Source organism: Leptodactylus fuscus, chromosome 4, assembly GCF_031893055.1.
Source record: "Leptodactylus fuscus isolate aLepFus1 chromosome 4, aLepFus1.hap2, whole genome shotgun sequence".
NCBI classification, from domain to species: Eukaryota; Metazoa; Chordata; class Amphibia; order Anura; family Leptodactylidae; genus Leptodactylus; species Leptodactylus fuscus.
The window spans coordinates 43,946,942-43,971,670 of record NC_134268.1 but is presented as its reverse complement, the minus strand read 5'-3'; the positions used below and the strand labels follow the sequence as shown (position 1 = coordinate 43,971,670).

The 24,729-nt window shown below is 41.5% G+C and overlaps 1 protein-coding gene across 1 annotated transcript in view; it reads left to right on the top strand.

Annotated features, from left to right (window-relative positions):
* The window catches only part of STMN2 (stathmin 2), a 35,714-nt gene extending 25,828 nt beyond the window's left edge, over positions 1–9,886 (top strand). Inside the window, exons 3-5 of the mRNA XM_075270477.1 lie at positions 1,414–1,586; positions 7,460–7,651; positions 8,642–9,886. Of these exons, the coding sequence (XP_075126578.1) occupies positions 1,414–1,586; positions 7,460–7,651; positions 8,642–8,701 (425 nt within the window). The 3' untranslated portion in view covers positions 8,702–9,886. The remainder of the gene's footprint in view (positions 1–1,413; positions 1,587–7,459; positions 7,652–8,641) is intronic.
* The last annotated feature ends 14,843 nt before the right edge of the window (positions 9,887–24,729 follow it).

The window sequence follows — 24,729 nt, the reverse complement described above, 5'->3', positions numbered from 1 at the left end:
GCAATGGAAGTACATTGGGTTACCAACTCCATAGATTTTTTTTGAGTGCCAGAGTCAGCTGGAAAGGTTTTTTTTTTGGGATACAGATGGTATTTTATTACTAGAATTCATGCCACACAAGACAACGATTACTGGCGACACCTATTCTTCAGTAATGAACACCGAGGAAGTTGTTGGTTGGTGTGTTGCTTCTTCATGGCAATGCACCGAATCACAAGTGGCTGTCAGGGAATGCAGCTTCATGGAGCTTAACCATCCAACCTACAGTCCGCGCCTAGCTCCCAGTCATCACTTTGGTTAACCTGCGGAAATCTCTGCATAGGCAACAATTTCCTGATGATGATACAGTCAAAGAGGCGGTAACAGGATTGTGCAGCAGCAAGAAGTCTCCTTCCATTCTTAGGGCATCCAGTCACAGAAGGCGAAGTGGAATAAGTGTTAAAGTCAACAGGGATTGCATTGAAAAATAGAAAATTTAAAAAAAATTAAAAAAAGGATCAGCAAATACAATCAATGCAATTATAAATATTCCTGTTCCCTTGTGCAGCCTTTGCTTGCCTTTATTTTACTTGCTGCTCCTTGTATCACTGTCAGTGAATCCGTGAACAAACTACATTTCCCATTATTCATCTGTCTGCTCTCACATTCTGTGTACCCCTCCATTCTCCACTGCAATGAAATCACAGGTAATAAATTTCTACCACATCTGAGGTCACATGATGCTGTGATGTGTTGTTTGCAAGCTGACTAGCCCCTCCCCTTGTGAGCAGCAAACACAGAGAGTGAGAGCAGGCAGATGCATCATGGGAAATGTAGTTTGGCCACAGATTCACTGCATGGAAATAACAGTGATACAAGGAGCAGCAAGTAAAGTAAAGCCAAGAAAAGGCTGCACAAGGGAACAGGGAGGATTTAGCACTGCTGTGGATGTATTTTCTGATCATTTTTGGAAGCTGCATAACCCCTTTAATATTTTGCAAGGTTACCACAAGCAGTTCTATACGATCTATAAGAGCTGATGGTGGCAACATAAGAACACTAGAGGGGCACCATAACAAGTATGTAAGAGAAGCCTTTTATGAAAAATGTAAAAAAAAAAACCTAAAGTAGTTTATAGAAATGCTAATATTGAAATAATGCGCATGTGTGCTGGAAAAGCCACCAGGAAATGTTCCAAAACGCGTTGTGAACTTCTGAAAGCTTGAATAAACATCTTGTGAGGGCAAGCGCGGATCTATTATTCCTTTCCACTTTTTGACCATATGATTGGATGGATTGGTCCCGGTTTTCTTAAATTATACCTATGGGGAAACTGCCAGCGTTTCTGTAGATATAACGGACATGCTACGATTCCCAAAACTGGAAATCTATAGCTATTAGAGGCTGACATGGTACAATATTTTTCCTGACTAGATATGGAAGTGAAGCAGATTAATAAGCGTGCATCTGGCCAGGCCTTCGAGCTGATACTAAAGCCGCCATCTCCAGTTTCTGAGGCTCCACGAACCTTGGCCTCTCCAAAGAAGAAGGATCTTTCCCTAGAAGAGATACAGGCAAAACTGGAGGCTGCAGAAGAGCGAAGAAAGGTATGAACTGGAAATGTATATGTCTGTGTATTATAATGGGTTACAAGGGTATGTTAGCATAACATGTAGAAGTTGGAAAACATATTGGGAACAGTAACGTTTACTATATAGTTCCGATAAACTGGATTGTAGATGAAAGAAGGTTTCCACAATAACAGAGAAGGGGATTCTTTACTGTAAGAGCGGTGACATTACGGAATGGTCTGCTAGTTAACCGAAAGTCATTATGACCACTTTGTATGTGATCTGCCCCCTAGTGGGCTCCTCAGCTATGAGACCCTAAAGTAGCTGTTATGGTTATTACAACTATAGTTACCCCTTTGACCATAAGTTAGATCTAGGAGAATTCATGACCAATTTCCTAAATTATACTAGCTGAATTCTTATTTGTCTCTAAATCACAATATATTAATAATAATAATAATAATAATAATAATCCTATTAATATTATAAATGTGAAAGTTTGTGAGTTTGTGGGTTTGCATGTTCGGATGTTTGTTCCTCAATCACGGAAAAACCGCTCGACCGATTCGGCTGAAATTTTCCACAAACATAGTCATTACACTCGATTAAACAATAGGCTACTTTTCGTCACAATAGCGCACATACGTTTGTGCCAGGACTCCCACAAAACCCAAACTCACACCACCATCTCTGCAATCTCACACACTTTGGAACATAGCAAGCCACAAAATTCATATTGCCCTCTACAGCCTCGCCCCTAACCCCACACAATCACATATACATATACTTTACCACTTTGCCCCTCACCTTAACGATACTCCAGGAGCCTCTCTTTAATGCTCCGGAGCGGCCATGTTTGCCGAACCCCACCGCTCTGACAATCCGCAATCTAAAAAATGCAAAAAAAAAAATTAAAAAAAGTAAAAAAATATTACAAAAAAATAAAAAGGATTAAAAATTCAAATCACCCCCTTTTCCCTAGAACACATATAAAAGTACTTAAAAACTGTGAAACACATACATATTAGGTATCCCCGCGTCCGAAATCGCCCGCTCTACAAAGCTATACAAATATTTTTCCTGTTCGGTAAACGCTGTAGCGGGAAAAATGGTCAAAAGTGCCAAACCGCTGTTTTTTCACTGTTTTGATTCTGATAAAAATTTGAATAAAAAGTGATCAAAACAATAACATTTCCCGAAAATGGTAGAACTACAAAGTACACCCGCTCACGCAAAAAAAAGACGCCCTATACATCCCCGTACACGCACATATAAAAAAGTTACGGCTGTCGGAATATGGCGACTTTTCAAAAAAAAAATTTAAACACAGTTTTGGATTTTTTTTTAAGGGGTCAAAATGTAAATAAAACCATATAAATTTGGTATCCCCAGAATCGTAAGGAAACACAGAATACAGGGGACATGTCATTTTGGTTGCACAGTGAACGCCGTAAAACCAAAGCCCGTAAGAAAGTCGCAGAAATGCATTTTTTCTTCAAATCCACCCCATTCTGAATTTTTTCCCTGCTTCCCAGTACATTATATAGAATAAATAATGGTGGCATCATGAAGAAAATTTTGTCCCAGGAAAAATTAAGACCTCATATGGCTCTGGGAGCGGAGAAATAAAAAAGTTATGGGGTTTAGAGGGAGGGGAGTCAAAAACGAAAATCAAAAAATGCCATCAGCGGGAACTTTAAATACTTCTGTCCCAAAGTCACTATGTAAAGTTTCTCACAACACCGTATATATAGCAGCTCAAATACAAATGAACTTCAACACAAAAGTCTCACGTATTGTCTGAATTACAGCAAAAACAAGATACAAAGTTACATTTCATATCCCATACCTTATACACAGTACAAAAACCTTACCCACACCTGTATATACCCACTTCTACAATCACCGCAGACGAAGTCGCGGGTACCAGCTAGTAATAATAATAATAATAATAATAAATTTGCATTGAAAAGCCTAAGAGGGATTAAATGGCCATATGAAAACAAGAGATAATACAATAAAGCCACATACACACGACCATGTATCATGTACAGATCTGTGATAAAATGTACAGATCAGGCTAAAGTTGGATTCATAATACGGAAAAAGCACAAGTCAACTAAATCAGACAACCAATCAGATCAAATGTATATATAAAAAATATCAAAAAAGTTTTTTATTGAAATATTTGGTAAATAAATACCATAAAAACAGTTAATACAGCAGGGCAGATGGATATTGCCAAACACATACGAAAGAAAGACACAAAAGAATACAAGATGAAGACGTTCAGATAAACTATAGTCAAAATATCAATAATAATGATGTCAAAGCTATGTTATATCAATAGTGGAACATATCCACTGAGTGGCATGTATACACATTTGATCATGCACCCCAAAATAAGTCTTATCACACAATCATAACAGTATATACTAACATTAACCCTGTGACTAACAGGCACAATACAAAAAGTATCTCAAAGAAAGTGTGAAAAGTATAGTAAGCTATAATAGCTACAGCGCCATGGAAGAAGTAGTAAGAATGCTATTACACATGACTATCCATGTTTAGAAGTCACACTTCACCAGGGCAAACACAAAGCTAGACAAACATCAATGATAACATTTTAAATACCTGTAGTCATATTGCTGAGAGATAAAGATAGTCAGCCGAACGTCCCCAAAGAGGATTACTGACAAGTAGAAGGACCACCCCTACGCGTTTCGCCACATAGATTGGCTTCCTCAGGAGGTGACAATTGCATAAGGCAGATGGCGTCCTTATATAGGAGAGACGAGTGGAATTGGCGCGTCTCCGCTTTGATGACGTCCCACGGAGCCGGAAACGTCTGTGCGCATGCGCCGGCACTGTCAACAGACGCGCCGATTACGTGCACACCAGAACGAAACCAGGTCACATGATCAGGAGATCAGAGCAAAGCGGGTACGCGCGCATCATCTCACAAGGTAAGTATAATAAATAGAACGGAACCAGGTCACATGATCGAAAGATCAGAACAAAGCGGGTACGCACACATCATCTCACAAAGTAAGTATAATAGATAGAGAAACGGAAACGAGGATATGGCCACCAGGAATGAAACAAAGTAACCAGCCATGTACTTATATAAATCAAATCCCCAGTGTCATTACAAAGTGATAAAGTGCAATAACGAATAAATATATATATACATATATGCATATATATGTGAACACCACATACATGTATCTATGCTAATTCCCAACGAGTACCCTCTGTTGGTCATATTATAGACACCAATGAACCGTTATCCAATATATATATAAAAAAAGAAAAAATATAAATACTAATGTGAAACACATACAATATTAAGTGTGAGAACCAACAACACGTAAATCACAACAAAAAGTGAAACACCATACAATTGTAAGACAGTGAAATAATCACTGATAAAAAAATTTTTTAAAAACCACTGTACAAAGTGACAAAAGTGTTTACATGAGGCCATTAAAGACCAAAAGTGATGAGCAAAAATATATAATAATGTGAAATATCTATATCACAACCATACAAACAAATAAATTTCTTTATTAATATAAATATCAATATATATTTATTCAAATAAAAAAACAAGAATGAAAAATAAAAATAAAAAATGGAATTAGATTTTTTTAAAAAATAAAAAATTTTTTCCAAAGGATCAACTGCCAGACACGAATTGATGATCATCCTGGACACCAAAAAGCTCCTCGTCTCACAAAGTCGTACCACAATCTACAAAACACAATAAGACAAATAAGAATATGAAGAAAATACACAAAAAATACAAAAACACCAAAACATATAAAACACAACAACTGCCATAATTAAAACAACAAGTCAGTAATAAATACATAAATACACTCATAGAAAAGAACCAAAACTGAGTTCCTCATTCAGAACATTGCAAAATGTGCAGAGAAAAGGCCTGTGGGTCTCTGGGTTCTGTGGGTTTCCGGGGGTATCTGCTTTTTAAGTGGATTAGGTTTTCATTTTCAGGTTCCTAAGCAGACGCTAAGAATGGAAACCCAAGCACAGGTGTGAACCTAGTGTCAATATCATCTGGGCGCCGTCTGTGTTTTCCATAGACACATACACCTGATTGAATAAGGCTTCGTTCGCATGAGGACCACCCCCCTCAACAGAATACCGAACGCAAGTGCAAGCGGTGTGCCAGTGAAAGCACACGGACCCCATTATAGTCTATGGTGTGCTTGCCACCAGATCTCAGCAGGGATCTTGTAGACAGGAAAGTACTTCACAATCTACTTGCATGATTCGTGCGGGCAGCGTATGGCAAGCACACGGACCCCATTATAGTCTATGGGGTCCATGTGCTTTTACTCCACTGCGCTTGCAATTGCGTTTGGTATTCCATCCGGGGGAGTCCGCAGATGTGAACGAGGCCTAAGCTCACATAGAAAAATATGGTATAGGGCAAAATCTGTCTATGAAACTTGATGGTTAGTAGTTCAACTGGGTAAATGGAAATGAGCCGTATATGTCTTTCTGTCTGGTGACTTATTTTTTACAGTGTTTTGTATAATGCCATTAAATATGTTATCTCTACTTCTATCCTTTATGATGGCTTTGTCATTGTGGTTATGTTTTGTTATACTGAAGACTTGAGGAATATAGAGAGATATATAGATTGCTAGTATTAGTATTATTGGTCAGCGGGCGACATGGTGATCTTGGGTGTGACGACCGGAGTCACGCCCAAAGTCAATGCCTAAGGCTAAAGCCCCACGTTGCGGAAACGCAGCTTTTATGTTGCAGATTTTGTTGCAGTTTTTAAAGCAAAGGTCAGGAGTGGATAGAGCACAAGGGAGAAGTATAAGAACTTCTTATATATTTCTCATTCCATTTGTAGCCATTCTTAGTTTTGGCTCAAACAAACTCAACAAAATCTGCAACAAAAAAAGCTGCCTTTCCGCAACGTGGGACCTTAGCGTAAATGTGCCAGATTCTGGCTAAATTTGCTCCAACATAACAGGTATATACAGCTCACACCAGATTTCTATGTTTTTGGCCCCACTTAGCAAAACACAGCCAAAAATCTCTGCAGAAAAAAAAAAGTGTTTTTGCTGCATTTTCCTATAGATTTTTTCTTCCCCTATTAAATCTATAAGGAAAGCGCTCTCACTTTTACAGCTACAATTAAAAGATAAAAGGCCACTGCTTTTCTTTCCGTAATATTCAGATGAGATTAAATGAAATCTGACTGATTTTGCTGGGACTGTAAAACGCAGCATTTCTACAGCAGCCAAAACCACTGGCGCAATTTATTATCACTGATGTATTATACGCCGATCTTAATAATGGCCGTGACTGGCGTAGGGGCCAAGAGATTTATGGCAAGGCTCTGATCTCTCATAAATCAGCCGATGTCCCTGAGCCAAAGCCAAGAATGGCTACAAAAGGAATAGGAAATATATAGGAAGCTTTTATACCGTATTTCTCCCTCCTGCTCAATCCACTCCTGGCTTTGACTCAAAAAAAACTGCAGCAAATTCTGCAACAAAAAAAGCTGCGTTTCCACAACGTGTGGCCTCAGCCTTAAGCTGTAAGAAAATAGTGCATCTCCCCCAGTATTAAAGGGATGGTCCCATTAAGGTCACTTAATTCTTTACGTGTCACATCGCTACGTGTCCAACTACCAAGTCCCCCAGCAATGAGTAGAACGGGGACTGAAAGTACACGGGGAGGACGCAGGGGGCCCAGTGAAGTGACACTTATTCCCTATCCTGATGATAGGTGATGTGTCTTTATTGGAACAACCCCTTTAAGCTTTGGTTGTGAACAGATAATACTGAGAAATATTTCGATTTTTCGATGACCACATACATAGCAGAGACCTGTTTATCACATCCTGTTTTGTTCTATAGACTCAGGAAGCCCAAATCCTGAAGCAATTGGCAGAGAAACGAGAGCATGAAAGGGAAGTTCTCCAAAAAGCGCTGGAGGAAAACAATAACTTCAGCCGAATGGCAGAGGAAAAACTGATACTTAAAATGGAACAGATTAAAGAAAACCGTGAAGCCTATTTAGCTTCCCTTATGGAACGTCTTCAGGAGAAGGTACGGAACGCATGTCTGTAAAGTCTGTATGTGAAGGAATACAATGAAAGCTGGTTCTCATAGCAAAGTAGTCAAAGGGGTCCTTAAAGGGAGTCTGGCAGCAAAAAAAAATTGTCATGCAATCCACTCCAGTACCCTATAGTGATTAGTGCCATGGTCACAGTCTTATATTTGGTTTTGAGAATGATGGCTTAATTTTCCAGAAAAATACATTTTTGTACATATTTAAATCAGGCCAAAATGCGTCGGGGGAAGGGTCAGTGCCATTATGGACCACAAGCTGGATTGTCAATGCTACCGGTATCAATAGCAACGATGTGCCGCAGCTATCCAGTGACCATCTGAGCTATATGTCCTATGGCGTGCTGTACAGCACATGTATGAGCGACATCATCCTCCACTACACTGGATTCTTCTGGATGTAAGATGATGTTGGCCATGTATGTCTAATGCAGAGCCATAGAGGTTAACCTAGATCACGACTATGTGGCTGAAGGAAAAGTTCCCATACTGTTAGGCCTCATTCACATCTGCGTCGGTAATCCATTCCAGGGAGTCCGCATGGGGATACCCCTGAACGTACTATCAAATGCATTGGTAAGCAGTGTGCAGTGAAATCACATGGACCCCATAGACTTTAACGGGGTCCATGTGCTTTCCGCACAATCTTCGCACGGAACATGTGGACAGAAAAGTATTTCATTATCTACTTTCCTGTCCGCATGGCTCTTGCGGAAAGCACACGGACCCCATTATAGTCTATGGGGTCCATGTGCTTTCACTGTACGCCGCTTACCAATGCATTCGGTTGCCTGTTCGGGGGGCTCCCCATGCGAACTCCCCTGAACGGATTACCAACGCAGATGTGAACGAGGCCTTAGCCTAAGATGTTAAAGGGATTTCCACCAGGATAAAAATGTCTTGACTTTTCCAAAAATATACATAAAAAGCTTCACGTATGTAATAAGAGATCTTACTGTTGTTCTACAGGAGAGGCATGCCGCCGAGGTCCGCAGGAACAAGGAACTCCAGGAAGAACTGTCAGGCTGAAAATATACCAACATTAGTCACTTATTTGCCTATATTTACGGATCATGCGATAACAATATGGAATATGTATGACATCACGAAATCAAAACAAAGAAAAAAAAACGACAAGAACTCATGATGAACAAAAAAAAATCAAAGAAAAAAAACAAAAAAAAATGTGTTCTCTTTGCAGAATGATTTGCTTCATGTTAAAAAAAAAATAAAAAAAAAATGTGGGTCTTATTTTGTAAATACTTACATTTTTGTTAAAAAATTACAAGTATTGCATTATGCAAGTTATTTCATAATCTTACATGTCCTGTAACAGGCTTTAGGTGTTGTCTGTTTCTTCTAAAAATGAATTTGCTGAATCTTTCCAAAATTCCTACGTCTAATTTCATCCCCCCGCCGCCTTTCCTTTGGTGCATACCATCCAAGTAATCACTAGGCCGGTGGAGGCGAGCCCCGCCATCACTGAGCTAGACTGGATATTTTGTAAGCTTTCCACTTTGTTAAATCCGTCTTTATAACCCGAGTACAATGATGTTATTTCATGTCAGTGTCCAGAGAGATTCTTAATGTCAGAAAACTGAAATGCTCCTTCCTTGTGTGTCATGGTAAGACGTTTACAGTGATTTCCAATGTAGGCTAAACTGCTATTCCATTAGTTTGATAGTTTTTACCACCTGGGGAATAGATGTCACTGTTTTTGGTGAATTACACTACATATGAGAGGCACATAGGGTCTGTTAACCAACACTTGTAGTGATAGAATAAGCAACAGATTTGCACAAGGACCCGATCGTAAGCAAACCTGGTCCTAGTTCTCCCAGCCTTCGCTCCCTGTACTCTCTCTGCTAAACTGCAAAGGACTATTTTGTACAACGTAATTCTGTATGGAGCCTGTAAGATTATTATTGAACTTGGAGAACTTTCAGCAGTAGGAAGGGTTCCTTTAATAGCAAAAAAAAAAGCAAATTTCTGAATATGTTATCAGTAAAATCTACAGGGATCATTAGACAGGGTGCACGTGCCAAGTGTGGAATTGCCTAACAGCCACCAAGTGTCAAACATAGTTGCGATATTGAAATTGTTCCTGCCCCATGGAAGTTGCTGCCTGCATATTCTACTCTTCATTAGTGCTATTTCCTGTATGTTATTGTGAGCAAGCTGTGGTTAATAAAGAACTGGGGTTCTGAGAACTTACCAATGGCTGGTCTTTTTTTTTTTCTTACTTTAAAGAGGACCTTTCACCATATCCGGGCACAGGCAGTTCTATATACTGCCAGAAAGCTGACAGTGCGCTGAATTCAGCGCAATGTCGGCTTTCCCGATCTGTGCCCGGTGTGAAGAGCTTACGGCCCGGTACCGTAGCTCTTCTATGGTCAGAAGGGCGTTTCTGACCATTAGCCAGAGACGTCCTTCTGCCTCGCGGCGCCTATCGCGCTGTGCTGTGGAGCGGGGAGGAACGCCCCCTCCCTCTGCTCACACAGCTCGTCCATAGATGAGCATTATCAGGAGAGGGAGGGGGCGTTCCTCCCGGCTCCACAGCACAGCGCGATTGGCGCCGCGAGGCAGAAGGACGTTCCTGGCTAATGGTCAGAAACGCCCTTCTGACTGTAAAGCGCTACGGTACCGGGACCGATAGCGCTTTACACCGGGCACGGATCGGGAAAGCCGACAGTGTGCTGAATTCAGCGCACTGTCAGCTTTCTGGCAGTATATAACACTGCCTGTGCCCGGATATGGTGAAAGGTCCTCTTTAAGAACACCTCTGACATGTCACTTTTAGTAAACACTTGTATATCTTATACACTTGTAATGATGTCCTATTGGAAATGTGGACCTATCACAAATCACAAATTAGGTGTAGGACTAAACCAGGGACTGGAGGTTATAGAATTGTGAGATAACACAAGAGCGTATGGGAATCCCTGGTAGCAATGTCTGGTGCACAGATAAGTGAACTTAGGTCCGAAACTTCGTACCAAAAAGACAGTCAGGAATCATAGGGATGAAATGGTCAAGACAATTGGAGTCCAGTTGTGAAGCGTAGTCAGGAAGAGATACCTCTAGACCTCTGCCTGACTACTGTTTATGATTGTACTCTACTTAACTTGAGCATTTCATTCTTATTATTTCTGATTGTCTCAGGCAGTAGGTAGCTAGAGAAAGTTAAATATAAAAAACAACCATGGCAGGTAACAAAAAAAACAGGAACTTTACTACTTGGGCAAGGAAAGATGGCGCACATGGGCATCAGCAGATGTGAAGAAGATTTGCATGCACTGGCTCTTTTAGCACCCTGCCAAAGTACTAGGAATATCGCTCCTATGTCTGTATAGGGAATGGCTCACACAAGACAGAGTTCACACAGGAAGCAGATTTCAAACCCCAAGGGTTCTTTTATTTAGATGCTTCAGCTCAAAAAGACTCCATGCAAACAAAGCAAACCCTAAGCTTGTCCAGCTCTAGCTATACAGCAACATGCCTTACTAAACTAGAGCAGGCCAAAACCATGTCACCAAACTGTGCATAACATCCACTTCAGGGGTGCTTTCTCTCCCAGGCTGCAAACCTGTCAGCCCTCCTTTTACCAAGCTTCCTTCCCCAGTAATGAATTTCGGGAAGCCTCATCTTAGACCACCTGGGACTGGGGAAAAACCCATAGTGGACTAGTGTGTGGATTGGAAGACTCCCACTGCCCACCCGCCCTCCAGTCCAGGAAATCCAGCCCATATAACATAACTTAAAGAAAGAGTCCTTACAGACTGCGTTCTTCTAAAGCAACATATATCCTTCTGGAGGAAACCAGGTGAGATATACACCCCGTCCACAACTTTACCATACACTTTACCACATTAGTTGTAAAAATGAGGTTCTTAGTAGCACACACCACCTAGAAGTATTTAGGGGGAGGGTAGTTCAGTTACCTCCAGCTCTAATTTAAAACAAGCTTGGGTAGATGAGTGGTGTCCATGACCAAAAATGGAGTCAGCCATACTGCCATATGCACAATGCTAAGAGACACTTGTTCCAACACTAACGACATTGCAATCGCTTTCTGCTAAAGCTATGTCTACTATAAATACATAGAAATATTCTTAGTACATTAGTAGAGCACTGCTGCCATTTTTGTGTTGGCATGTTGTAGCCATATTCTGTGAGCATCTGCACAAATTGTTTGCCAATGTTGACCAAGTTTCTTTCTCTGTTGCTATTAATTCTATGCTAGACCGTTATTGCTCCAGGAAATACTGTAAACCATTCTTATTGTCATAAGGGAGATGCTCAAGTTTATTCATACATTTCCAGAAGCGATAACAGAGAAATGGCATAATGCAGTAGACTAAGACAAGACGCTCCCGAATGTTCATTTTATGACAAATGCAAGTGTCTTGACACTGATAGGTCCTCTTTAGGCTGAGGCGCCACGTTGTGGAAACACGGGGGTTTTTTTGCAGATTTTGTTGCAGTTTTTTGTGCCAAAGCCAAGAATGGCTACAAGAGGAATGAGAGATATACAGTATATAAAGTTCTTATACATCTCCCTTCTGCTTAATCCACACCTGGCTTTGGCTCAAAAAACGCAACAAAATATGCAACAAAAAAACTGTCTTTCTGCAACGTGGGGCCTCAGCCTTAGGGTAAGTTCACGCAGAGATTTTTGTTCAGGATTTTGAGGCCGTATCTGCCTCAAAATCCTGACCAAAAAGGCGGTTCCCATTGAGATCAATGGGAGCTGCTCAGGAGTTTTTTTCCGGGAGCTGGCTTGTCCCAGCTCCTGGAAAAAGAAGCGAGGTGCTCATTCTTCAGGCCGTTTCACCTCGCGGTTCAGCCTGAAGACACTCCCTCTTCCGGACTAGGGCCATTCATTGGGCCTAATCCAGAGCAGAGTGCGCGGCTGGATGCCGATGCAGTGCACCAGCTTTCGGCCGCGGCTACCTGATTTTTGGACCGGAACCTATGGTGGCCTCCAGCTCAGGTTCCGGTCCAAAAAACCCCATCTGAACTTACCCTTAATCTGTCCTGCTCTAGGACTGTGACCACATTCTCCTGTGTAATACAGGGTTGTTAGTACTTGCGCTGCCGACTTTTTTGTACATTGATGGTGACAATGTTGGGTTTCACAAACTCAACCAGAGCGGTCTCCTCCTAAGCAGTAATAAGAATAAGACTAGCTGATATCTGTACTTGTAATAATGATTCATTAGGGGTTTGCTATCTCAGAATAATGACTTTTTATCTCAGAATTCCAGCTTACTAACCAGATTGCTGAGATATTTTTTCTCTTCATAGCCCTAGGGGAATTCTGTAATTCATTTATTCACAATGACTAAAACACAGCATAAAACTAAATATGTGACATTTGCACACATATATTACACTTGGCGTATAATGTACATTGCATAATAATTAGAGATGAGCGAGTACTGTTCGAATCAGCCGATCCGAACAGCACGCACGCATTGAAATGAATGGACGTAGCCGGCACGCGGGGGGTTAAGCGGCTGGCCGGCGTCAAAGCGGAAGTACCAGGTGCTTCCATTCATTTCAATGCGTGCGTGCTGTTCGGATCGGCTGATACGAACAGTACTTGCTCATCTCTAATAATAAGGTCATATGTCAACAAGCATTGCATATGTGGCATAGTAGTCCATTCAAGCCTATAGAACACTGGAATTCAGTAGTGGTACTATGCCTTCTTAAAGCGGACCTTTCAGCACCTCCAACTAATTTCATCCTACAATAGGTGGCGCTTGACTGATTTCAGAAGTTATAATATTTTCTCTAGCCCCCACCGTTCATTTCTGTTACTTTCAGCACAATTATACTCTTTACTGTCAAGTGGGTGGTCCTAAGCTGAAGCAGACAGACAGGGACCACCCACCTGACAGCAGAGAGTAAAATTGCACTAAATATAACAGAAATTATTTCTCAGGAACAGTAAGGACTAGAGAAAAAAATCCAACTGCACCTGAATCAGTAGAGCAGCACCTATTGAAGGATGTAAAGAGTTGGGTTTGGTGAAAGGTGCTCTGTAAGGAGATCTCATATCAATGTACAAGGCCTTCATAGTTCATACATGTTCTCTAAGGATTGTGAGAAAATAATATCCAATTACGTCCTCCTTGGTGGAAAATGGGAACGTACTCTAGCACCATCTTTTGGAAGAAAGCAACCTATAGATCAATGCCTGTCTTTCCTGGAACCTAGGCATAATTTGGGAATAAAGTCAAGCCAGAATATCTCCTCCAAAAGTAAGTGAGACCATGTAGAAACATGCTCCTGAATAATAAATGCTGTTAGTTTTGTTGCCTGATATTCTATTTAGTCTCTGTACTGTCAGGAGGGCAGTGTCAGGCAGGAGCAGACAAGGGGTGTAATTCTGAGCTCTAACACTGGCTGCCTCTGATTGAAGCTCTGAACCAAACCCCATGTCTGACACCGCCTTTCTGATATTACAGCGTCAGAGCTTAACTAGCGCACCAGACACCAAAACTACCTGCCCTTGTTGCTCAGGAATGTTGGGGTCGGGAGAGAAAATTCCAACTGTGCTGGAATCAGTGGAACGGCACCTACTAGCAGATGCTAAGAACTTGAATTAGTGGAGGTGGTGAAAGGTCCTCTTTAAGAAGACTTTTCCATTTCAGGCTACCTTACGATGTACAGGGACTTATTAGACCATGCATGCTCCGCTAAAAAATCTTGTAAAAGAATATACAACTAAATCATCCATGGTAATAAGATGGGGAAGTGGCTCAAGCAACACCTTTTAGGAGAACACTGTAGTGAAAATCACAGAACAATATAGTCTATTAACCTTTAAGTCACACATTTCGGTAACGTTATACGTACAATATGTGCATATTGCACAATACACACAGTACAATGACAAGGTCTATCACTTCCGCACTGATACACAGCAACTATACTTGGTTATCTCCATTGGTCCCATAGATATTGAATGGAGCAGCAGGACGTATTCTCCACATCAGTGCTGGTGAATTGCTCACAACATGGCCCCTTAAACAGTATATTAATTGCTCCTAAACAGGAGCTTCGCTCAATAACAAGGCTGGCATGACAAGTGCTGAAGGTGACTATATTTACACTTCTTTTTTTTTTCCTCTGCAGCTTTTCTATTGAAATTACCTTGTTTTGCACAGTTGGCGTCACGCAGAGAAGGTTTTCTGCTTGATCCTCTGATAATAAGGAACCTGCGGTACGGTCTGGCTATAAAGCGAGCGCTAGAGTCTGTGTTATTTGTGTCACACCGCAGTTAAGTAACCGTCGACTGGTTATTATTTGGACCATCGGCAGCTTCTTTTTAACCAGGAAAGGAAGAAAACTGGGGAGGAATAAATTAAATCTGTCTAATATTTAGGCACTGCTTTTTACGACAACAACATAATGACTTGTACTGGATTTTTGATTGTGTCGTGTGGCAATAAAAAATCTGGTGCAATAAAAAATAATCAGGTTTTGTATGCCAATTTTGAAGTGGTTTATTCCAAAGGTATAAGCCCTGTTAGTATTGGTCCACATGAGGGTATACTAGTAAAGTGGGCAGAAACGAACATGAAAGTTCCCGCACCCAGACAAAGCTCAGTGTTACTGCCCACTAAACCGGTATGTCTTTATTTGTATCAACATTAAAGGGCTTATATCTTTGGAATAGCTGGACGGATTTTGATAAACAAAACACCAATATGTTCATGGTGACAGGGATGTCATTTATTCTCCAAGATTCAATATAGCCTCCTTAGAATAGATCATCAATACCGGATCGGTGAAGTAAAGGTCCAACATTAGGCACGCCAACCAATCAGCTCCTTAGACTGTGTACTGGCCTTGCCACACTATTACAGCACAACTTCCATTCAAGTGAATACAGAGTCTTAGATGGCCCCTTAAATTACCCTCGCCGACTTGAGCATCTTGTAGTTTTCTTACATTACAGCTCCCATGCAGTGCACAGATAGGCACAGCACAGTATTTGAGTTATCGGGGGGTAAATATAGTTCTCTTTCGCAGCTCGGATACAACTGTGCTGTATCCTCAAGACTTCCTAATTAAGAGACTTCAGAACAGGAATCTCTGAACATTCTGTCAATTTCTCAGCTTGTGCAGGTGGATATCAGAGCATTGTGTGATATCACCCTGGTCCCCAGTGCCCTGTGCTCAAACACTAGGCAGAAAGGCTTAAGAACCAGTATTGCCTTCTTATGTCAGGCGTCAGGGTGAAATACAATAATGCTAAGCATGGTGATCTAATAATCTTATATATTGAGCAGATGATCTCAGTGTCCACTCTACATCTCACTAAGCCTTGCTAGAATGGTCAGGGCTCCTGTAATTCCAATGATTCAGAATCTATGTTACTGTTCAGACATTTAACCCTGAATGTAGCTCAGATTCCTTAGGTAAAATTTCTGCAAATACTATGGCTTTAATAAGATATTACATAGGACAGTGGAAAAGACATATGTCCATCAAGATCAACCATGGGATGAGAGAGGACATGGATGAAGAGAAGGGCTATGGGTAAACTTCAGAATTTGGTTTCTCCTACTGATCTAGATTAAGGAAAAATTGGCACCCGATTGCCAAGTGTCAATCAGACCGGATCAACTTTCAAAACCAGAACTCTGTACATTTATATAAAAGCTCATCGAACTTCATTCTAAGGCCGATTTACATCTGTGCTCGGGTTTCCATTTGGGTAGTCCGCTTGGGGACCCCCGACCGGAAACCTATCCGCTTTAAGAAGAATTCTTGTTTTGAATGTTGATCAAGTCTGATCGACTCTTGGGAACCAGGTGCCAATTTTTTCCTTAATCTAAATAAGTAGGAGAAACCAAATTCTGACGTAAGCATCTAAATTGTAATTGCTGTGTCCAGGGATGACTATTCCACAGATTCACAGCTTTTATAGTAAGGATGCAGGTCCGGACTGCCTAGATGGCAAATGCCCCATGGGATGCTTTTGTCCAGTCCGACCAGTTTTGTCCATTTGTCTTTGTTGGCAGGTTGCTGTGTCTTACCTCCTTTACCTCCCCCCCTCTGACCTTCCTCTATACACACATCAGCACATATAGATGAAATGTGCTGCACCTGAACAGGAAAGGAGAGAGAGATCTTAACATATAACAACTTGCAAACCATCTCTAGTGCCAGGGGGGCATCTTCCATGATATAATCTGACGCGATAGCATTTTTTACAAGTGTAAAAAATGTCATTAAAGTCAATGTGAGTCTTATTTTTACATGTGTATTCTTTACACGTGTATTGTGCCAAAACCAGCGCGTGTTTACTCCGTGTGAATGGACCCTTAGTGTTGTTCAGTCTCAGCTACAGAGCACCCTGGTCACAGAGCCAGACTAGACAGGAGTAAAAATCACCTGCCACTACAAATAGCAATAATACAGTTTATTCTGTTGATATATCGCTGTGAGAGGAGGCCAAAAAGTGGGTTATATACATTGTTTCCTTTAAAAAATGTGCCATTTTGTCCACTATTCACCTAGCTTGCCACTTTAAGGCTGAGGCCCCACATTGCGGAAACGCAGCTTTCTTTCTTGCAGGTTTTGTTGTGGTTTTTTGAGCCAAAGCCAAGAATGATCACAAAAGGAATTGGAAATCTATAGGAAGTTCATATACTTCTCTCTTCTGCTCAATCCACTCCTGACTTCTCAAAAAACCGCAGTAAAATCTGCAACAATAAAAGCTGCAATCCGCAATGTGGGGCCTCAGCCTTAAGCAAACTAGGTGGTGCAGGGTTGGGATGAAGGTGGTATGGGGTGGGTGGAGACGCCTTGGCCTGACAGGTTTACTATTAGTAATGCAAGATAAGTGTTAGAGCTGAGTTATAGCTGACATCTATGCCAGTCACTGGTGTATATATTACATATGGCACACACTCGGGACCTTCTGCGACGTGCCAGAGCCTCTTCATGATTTAGATGCATCTGGTTGACTTATAACCAAAGTGAGGCTAAACTTGGACTTGTTCTTGGTCTTATATCCGCTCAAGAGAGAGCGTCGGGGATGAAGCTATCAGCCATTTTATCTGGAAATAATGACTATATTGCTTCTAGAGGAAAACTTGACCCATTAAACCCAAAACACAAAAAAGTGACCTATAATTTGTCTCTCTGGATCTCAGGCCATAAGTTACATACACGCTAGTTTTAATGCACTGCTAACATTTTGTTCACCACTAGGAGGCACTCTGTAATTAAATTCTGCATTATACAATACATAGCAAGTTAGATTTTTTTTGCAGTGTACAAATACACCCCTATCATTATATCATGGTGAACATTATGCCTGACATTATACAACCATACATATTAAACAATACATAGAAATAGATAAAGAAGTTTTACGATTCGAATTAACTAGAACTTGAAATTACCCTAAAAATGTTACATTTCTGCCTAATTTAGCAATACTTTAACATAATTTGACAATGTATATTTGGCTAATTTTATTATACAGATTCTATGGTTCCAAAATGTCAGTTTCCATATTAAACGCGGTCTTATTTTGTGATTCAGACCCCTCTGTGACTTTGCTGTAGATTTTCTTCTCCTGACTGTGCTGCCAAATGCTTCCCTCAGTATTCATTTGGATGATGGACAGGTTTGGGCTTTCCGTCTTTGTACAGATCCAGGCGCCAACATATATCAGTTTCACCAGGAGACTTAGATTTTGTCAGCACACGGACTATAACTAATCGATCTAGCAGAAGAGATCGTCCCATCTATCCCCCAGCTCGAGGCGGAAGCTGCACCACTGAGGTCTCCATCTCATAAACCACGAGGCAAACAGCTTCACTACAACAAGCGGCATCATATTATCTGAGTATAAGCTATAAAGCATCTAAATACAGGATTTGCCTTTGTTGTTGTGCGATTTCATGAATGTCTGGACTCAGAACCTGCAGTATTACTAAAAACTCATGATTCCCTATATTTGTGCATCCTGATATACTGTGACTTGAATGTGCTCTCCTTCCCGATGTATATTTACCTACATTTTGCCCAAATTCTCTAATGCCCTCACCATGTGTTGCCTCCTTCCTTTTACTCTTCTTGCCAATCTGCACTTGAAACAATAGCAGGTCCAAGTGCAGTCTAACAAATGTGAGTGTTACCTGCGACACATGTCATAGAACATCTCGGGCAGGAACACATGGGGGAGCATTTATCAATCAGTTTTCTGGTATAGAAGGGTGATATTGTGGTGCAGATTTGGCGAACGGCCCTTTCTTGCATTAAGTGTGTACCACAACCCCCGTAATAAGCCTTGCTTGTGACATTGAGAATGTGGGAACATAGACGAGGGGTCTGTAGCAGAAGTGCCGTGGCCCGACAGATTTATTACAACGCACAATGGTTTTCTGACATGAGTTAGAATAGAAATCTACGCCAGTTCCACATCCTCGCGCCTGATTTACGAAGAGGTCAGAGGAGTCTCTTAAATAAGTCGTGTCCTGCACCAATAGGGGCCTTTATTTAGACTGGCATACTGGTGCATCTCAATAAATTAGAATATCATAAAAAAGTTATTTATTTTTGTAATTCAATTGGAAAAGTGCCCCCCATATATTATATTGAGTCATTACAAACAGCGGGAACTCTTCCAAGTGTTTCTTTCTGTTAATGTTGAGGATTATGGCTTACAGCCAAGGAAAACCCAAAAGTCATTATCTCAGAAAATTAGAATATTATATACGACCAACTGTAAAAAGAAATTATTTAACACAGAAATGTTGGCCAAAATGAAAAATCTGTCCAGTAAATGCCCTCAATGGTGGTGGCTCCATGAATGACGGCATTAATGTGGCACTGTGGCCTGGAGGGGTCACTGCAGAGGTGTTATGGAAGCCCAGGTTGTATGATAGCGGCCTTCAGCTCATCTGCATTGTTGGGTCTGGGGTCTCTCATCTTCTTCTTGCTATCCTATAGATTCTCTATGGGGTTAAGGTCAGGTGAGTTTGCTGGCCAATCAAGTCCAGTGATACTGTGGTTAGTAAACCAGGTCTTGGTACTTTGGGCAGTGTGGACAGGGGTCAAGTACTGTTAGAAACTAAAATTTCCATCTCCAAAAAGCTTGTGGGCAGAGGGAAGCCTGAAGCGCAAGAGAATTTCTTGGTAGACGCTGCGCTGACTTAGGTCTTGATAAAACCCAGTGGACCTACACCAGCAGATGACATGGCTCCCCAAACCATCACTGATTGTGGAAACTTCACACTAGACCTCCAGCAGCTTGGATTGTGTACAGCAGCCTCTCCGCTCTTCCTCCAGACTCTGGGACCAAACAAATGAAATGCAACATTTACTATCATCTGAAAACACCTTTGACCACTGAGCAACAGTCCAGAACTTTTTAATGATATTCTAATTTTTTTGAGATGCCCTTGTATGTCCTAATAAATCTGCCCTATGGAATGGCTGCAAAAGCTCGCCCTCATATGGTGAGTGGGATTTTCAAACAGCTTGCTATGTTAACTGACCCCACAATGTAGCCAGTCATATCCTTGGTCTTACCCTCAAAACCATGCGGCAGGCGCTCCGTGTGGTCACTGCTGATGGTACGGAGGTGACTCTATTTATGTAGTCAGGCAACACAAGATCACAATGTCACACTACTGAATCACAACTAATACTAGTGAATATGTTCATATTGCAACCTGCAAGTTACAGCAGGGCATCGCATATGCATTATAATAGTCAGAATTTGTCCTGTTCATGGTAAAGGGAGTCTGAACCAAGTAGTGTTTCCCCTTGTGAATCAGTGCAGAGATATCTCTGTTTTTGTCAATATGCAAATTAGCTTTTTGGAGAAAGAAAATCGGTACTGCTTAACTCTTTAGAGCCCTCATTACTCCAAAAAGCTCAATTGCATATGAACCAAAACATTGGCATTTTGGTAGCTGAGAGCCTGAGACACCAATACTCAAGGAGAAAACCCCCATTTAATTCAGGTGACCATAATCTATCTATTTGCAGGGTTCGGTTGATATGCTGAGTTCTGGTGACAGACTCTCTTTCATTTACAATGGATTGCTATTTCATTTGCACCTAATTACATAATAATCCTCATGAATCCATCTGCTGCTCAGCCGAAGATTTCATCCTATGTATCAATTCATTCTGACCAGACAATAATTACAATGAACATAAATCGGATTTTGTCCAGGCTCCAAACAAATCTCTAGCTCCTATGTGTGATGCCAGTCCTGCCCTCTCTCACATGCCACGTACCCGTATACTTTCAATCCATCATTCTCTCGGGTGCCACAATTCAGCCTATGTTCAATCAATTATCACAATTAGGAGGAGACACATTTGCAGCTTGCTGGGATACTCGCTGGGATACTCGCTGACCCGATCAGAGTCCTTCGATGTAGTCACTGACATGTTATCACTATTATCAGAACGTTATAAGATTGCGTTGTAACAATGACGTATATAGTAATATAAGCCATGATATGCTCTTAGTTATTCACTATAACAAAGAATATTCTTGGGATCTCTTCCTGATATATTTCTGTAGTCAATAATAAATCTGTTGCGCTAGTATGAGACTCCTGTTTTATCAGGGAGGCAAATGTCACCCCGACTATAAATCAAAGGGACAAGAAATCATGGGCCATAAATCATTGAGGCACAATTACTGCAAAGGATGCCAAGGCACCACAACAGGGTTATCCTTGGTCTGTGGACTTAAAGGGGATGCTCTATGATTAAAGAAAGTTTGTCAGCTCCAGGGACGTAACTACCATAGAGGCAGCGGAGGCGGCTGCCACAGGGCCCGGGCCATTAGGGGACCCGGTGACATCCGCTACCGATGCGTCTTGTTTTTTTTTATTAGGCCGTTATGGGCCCTATTTACTTGCCGATCCTGGCTGGGTCGGGCAAGCGACACTGCGGCCCCACAAATACTATCATTATACTATCAGTTTAATGATCGGCGGTCGGGAGAAGTAAGGGAACGTAACAAACACTTTTACTTACCTCTCCACGATCCTGCCAGGCCTCCTTCCTGACGTCCTTTCTGACATCTCTGACGTCACATGAACCCGGCCCGCGCCTGGGTCATGTGACGTCTGACGTTATTTCAGAAGGACGGCAGCGGAGAAGATAGCGTAGGAGCCGGGGACAGGTAAGAAAGAGTAATCTTTTATGTTTTTATTTCCCCAGGTCTCTGATTATTATACTCTGGGGTCTGAAAAGATATATAGAGTATAATAATTGTTTATGGGTGTCCACTATGGGACATAATACTGTGTGCAGGGGACACTATGGGGACATAATACTGTGTGCAGGGGCCACTATGGGGCATAATAGTGTGCAGGGGCCACTAAGGGACATAATAGAGTGCGGAGGAGGGGGTCTGTCGAGGTCTTCGACGTCGGTCAGTTGGAGGGGGGGCCCCATGTCAAAGGTTCACCACGGGGCCCCGCCATTCCTAGTTACGCCACTGGTCAGCTCCCATATTGCTATTAAAGGGAGTTTGTCAGCAAAATCCCAGCATATCAAGGTTAGGGTCACCTGAATCAAACAGTGTTTCCCCTTGTGAATCACTGCCTCCATTGCTGAGATATTATTATTTTCAATATGCATATGAGCTCTTTGGAGCACCGAGGGCATTGCTGCTTACATCTTTGTTGCAATGAGAATGCCCTTTTTGCATATTGACAAAAATACTAATATCTCTGCAAGGGAGACATTGACCTTCTATCGGTAGGACCTGGTTGATATGCTGGGTTTTGCTGACAGACTCCATTGAATCTGTTCCTTTTGGGACAGAAATACTGATTTGGCAATTAAATCCACATTATGATTAATTAGACTTTATAACTGAGTCATGCATGATGTTAAGGATGCTGCCCTCTAGAGGGCGGCGTACAGAGGCACTGTTCTCCTAATTACATCCTGGAGAATAGATTTGCATATTTTTTACCCAGAATCCCTAGCGGAACAGGAATGACTTGTAAGTCTCTGTACTGCCTATGTAGGCAAACACTCTCCCTGATGTGTACGATTATCCCCTGTCCATTGAACTAGTCACTGTGCCATGTAGGGTATCTAAACACAAGCACAATCATATCTATCCTTTCTAGTTTATTGTCCATGATGGTGAGAATCTTGACTTATATGGAAATGAGGTGCACTGAGGGTTTGGATTCCAGGGCTCCAGTATTATCCATCATTCTGTGTCACTGCCCAGCCCTCCCAACTCCTCTTGCACTGAACACATACTCACTTTATCTCCAGCATTCAGGGGAGTGGGCTAAGGCTACATAGAGGGATGGATGGTACTCGGATAGAAGAATTCATATCCTCACCACATTTACATGTATAATAAAAGTCAAGATTCCCAGCATCATTAGCATCAAATTAGAAAGCAAAGATATGATTGAGCTTCCGTTACATTACCCTATATAGTACTATAGCCTAGCTTAATAGCAATGTGCAACCCCACAGACTCACTTTACACATAACACTTTGCTGCTACACTACACAATACAAAGGTGGAATTGAATCAATTGTAAAATACTGTATTATCTTGTGCCAAGACAAGATAATACAGATAATTTTTTTGACAGTATTTTATATACTGCCATCATATTCCACAGCACTTTACAGACATTGTCGGTCACTGTTCCATATAAGGCTCACTACCTACATTCCTTATTAGTATGTCTTTGGAGGAAACAGCATACAAACACAGGGAGAACATGCAAACTCCATGCAGTTGTTGTCCTTGGCTGGTTGTTGTCCTTGTGTCCTTGGCACAACAGTGCTAACCACTGAGCCACCATGCTGTCCAATGTATGGAAACATTAGGTATCTACCTGTTTCTAGTGGAAGGAGTCATATATGCCCAATAGCAGTCCTGCCATCCAGGGAGCCCATGTCAAATATTCGCCTTGGGGCCACTCTTAGTTACGCCACTGGCCATGTGGTTGTGTTTAAATGTAAGATCATTGACTGTATAAGGTAGGCTCTAGGACATGGTTAGGTAGCATAGGTATGATGGCTGACCAGTTGTCTATACTCAGGAACAAACCAGTGCAAAGTGCTATATCATAAGTGGGTGTTGAGTTGGACTCATGCTTGCCTGGGGATGAATGTTTGAAGGATTTGTTGGGCAGAGGCTGCCAATAGAGGGTGGTAACCTTGTAACAGTGTTGCTCTCCTAGGGAACTACTCTACAGAGATGGAAAGAGACTGAGCCGAGAGATCTGATCTACATTTTCAAATAGTCCCAAAGAGGGGAGTGCAGTAGTCTATATCGGTAAACTTCTCCTGCAGCTAGAGACCCTGGACGGTTGCCCTTACAATCTCCTGTAAGATGTTTTGTTGGATCATTGAATTTGTGGTATACTTAATGATTACAAGGTGTCGGAGTTAAGAAGCAGCAAAGCAATCTCAAACCATGATGCTCGCTCCACCATGCTTCATTGTTGGTCTGAGATTTTCATATTGGTGCTCAGTGCTCTTTTTCCTCCAAACAGCGTTGTGCATTTGTGCTATAAAGTTGCCCCATACGTCTATAGAACAGCTTATCAGGGGCATAGTGAACATCCAGATCATCAAGGGCAAACTTGGGATGGGTCAGCAATGGCTTTCTTTGTGGTCTCCTTCCATGAACACTATTCTTCTTCAGTATTTTTCTAATAGTGGATTCAGGGTCGAAAGCTTTTGCCATCTGTAGATGCTTAAAGTAGGTTTGTTACTCTTGGGTTGTGTCTTGCCTTTTTCATGATTTTCCATTGGTGCTCTTGGAATGATCTTAACAGAATGCCTACTCCTCGAGACGGTAGTAACAGTCCTGAATTGTTTTCATTTATTGACAATTTGTCAAATTGTTCATAGATGTGCACCCAAAACTTTAGAAAAGCTTTTGTAACCTTTTCAGCTTCAGGTGTCTATAATACTCCTTCTGAGATCCTCTGCGGTGTTTGCCTTAAGACATGAGTTATAGCAACCACTTTTTCTTGCCTTTCCAGCTTCAGCTGTGGTGTCTC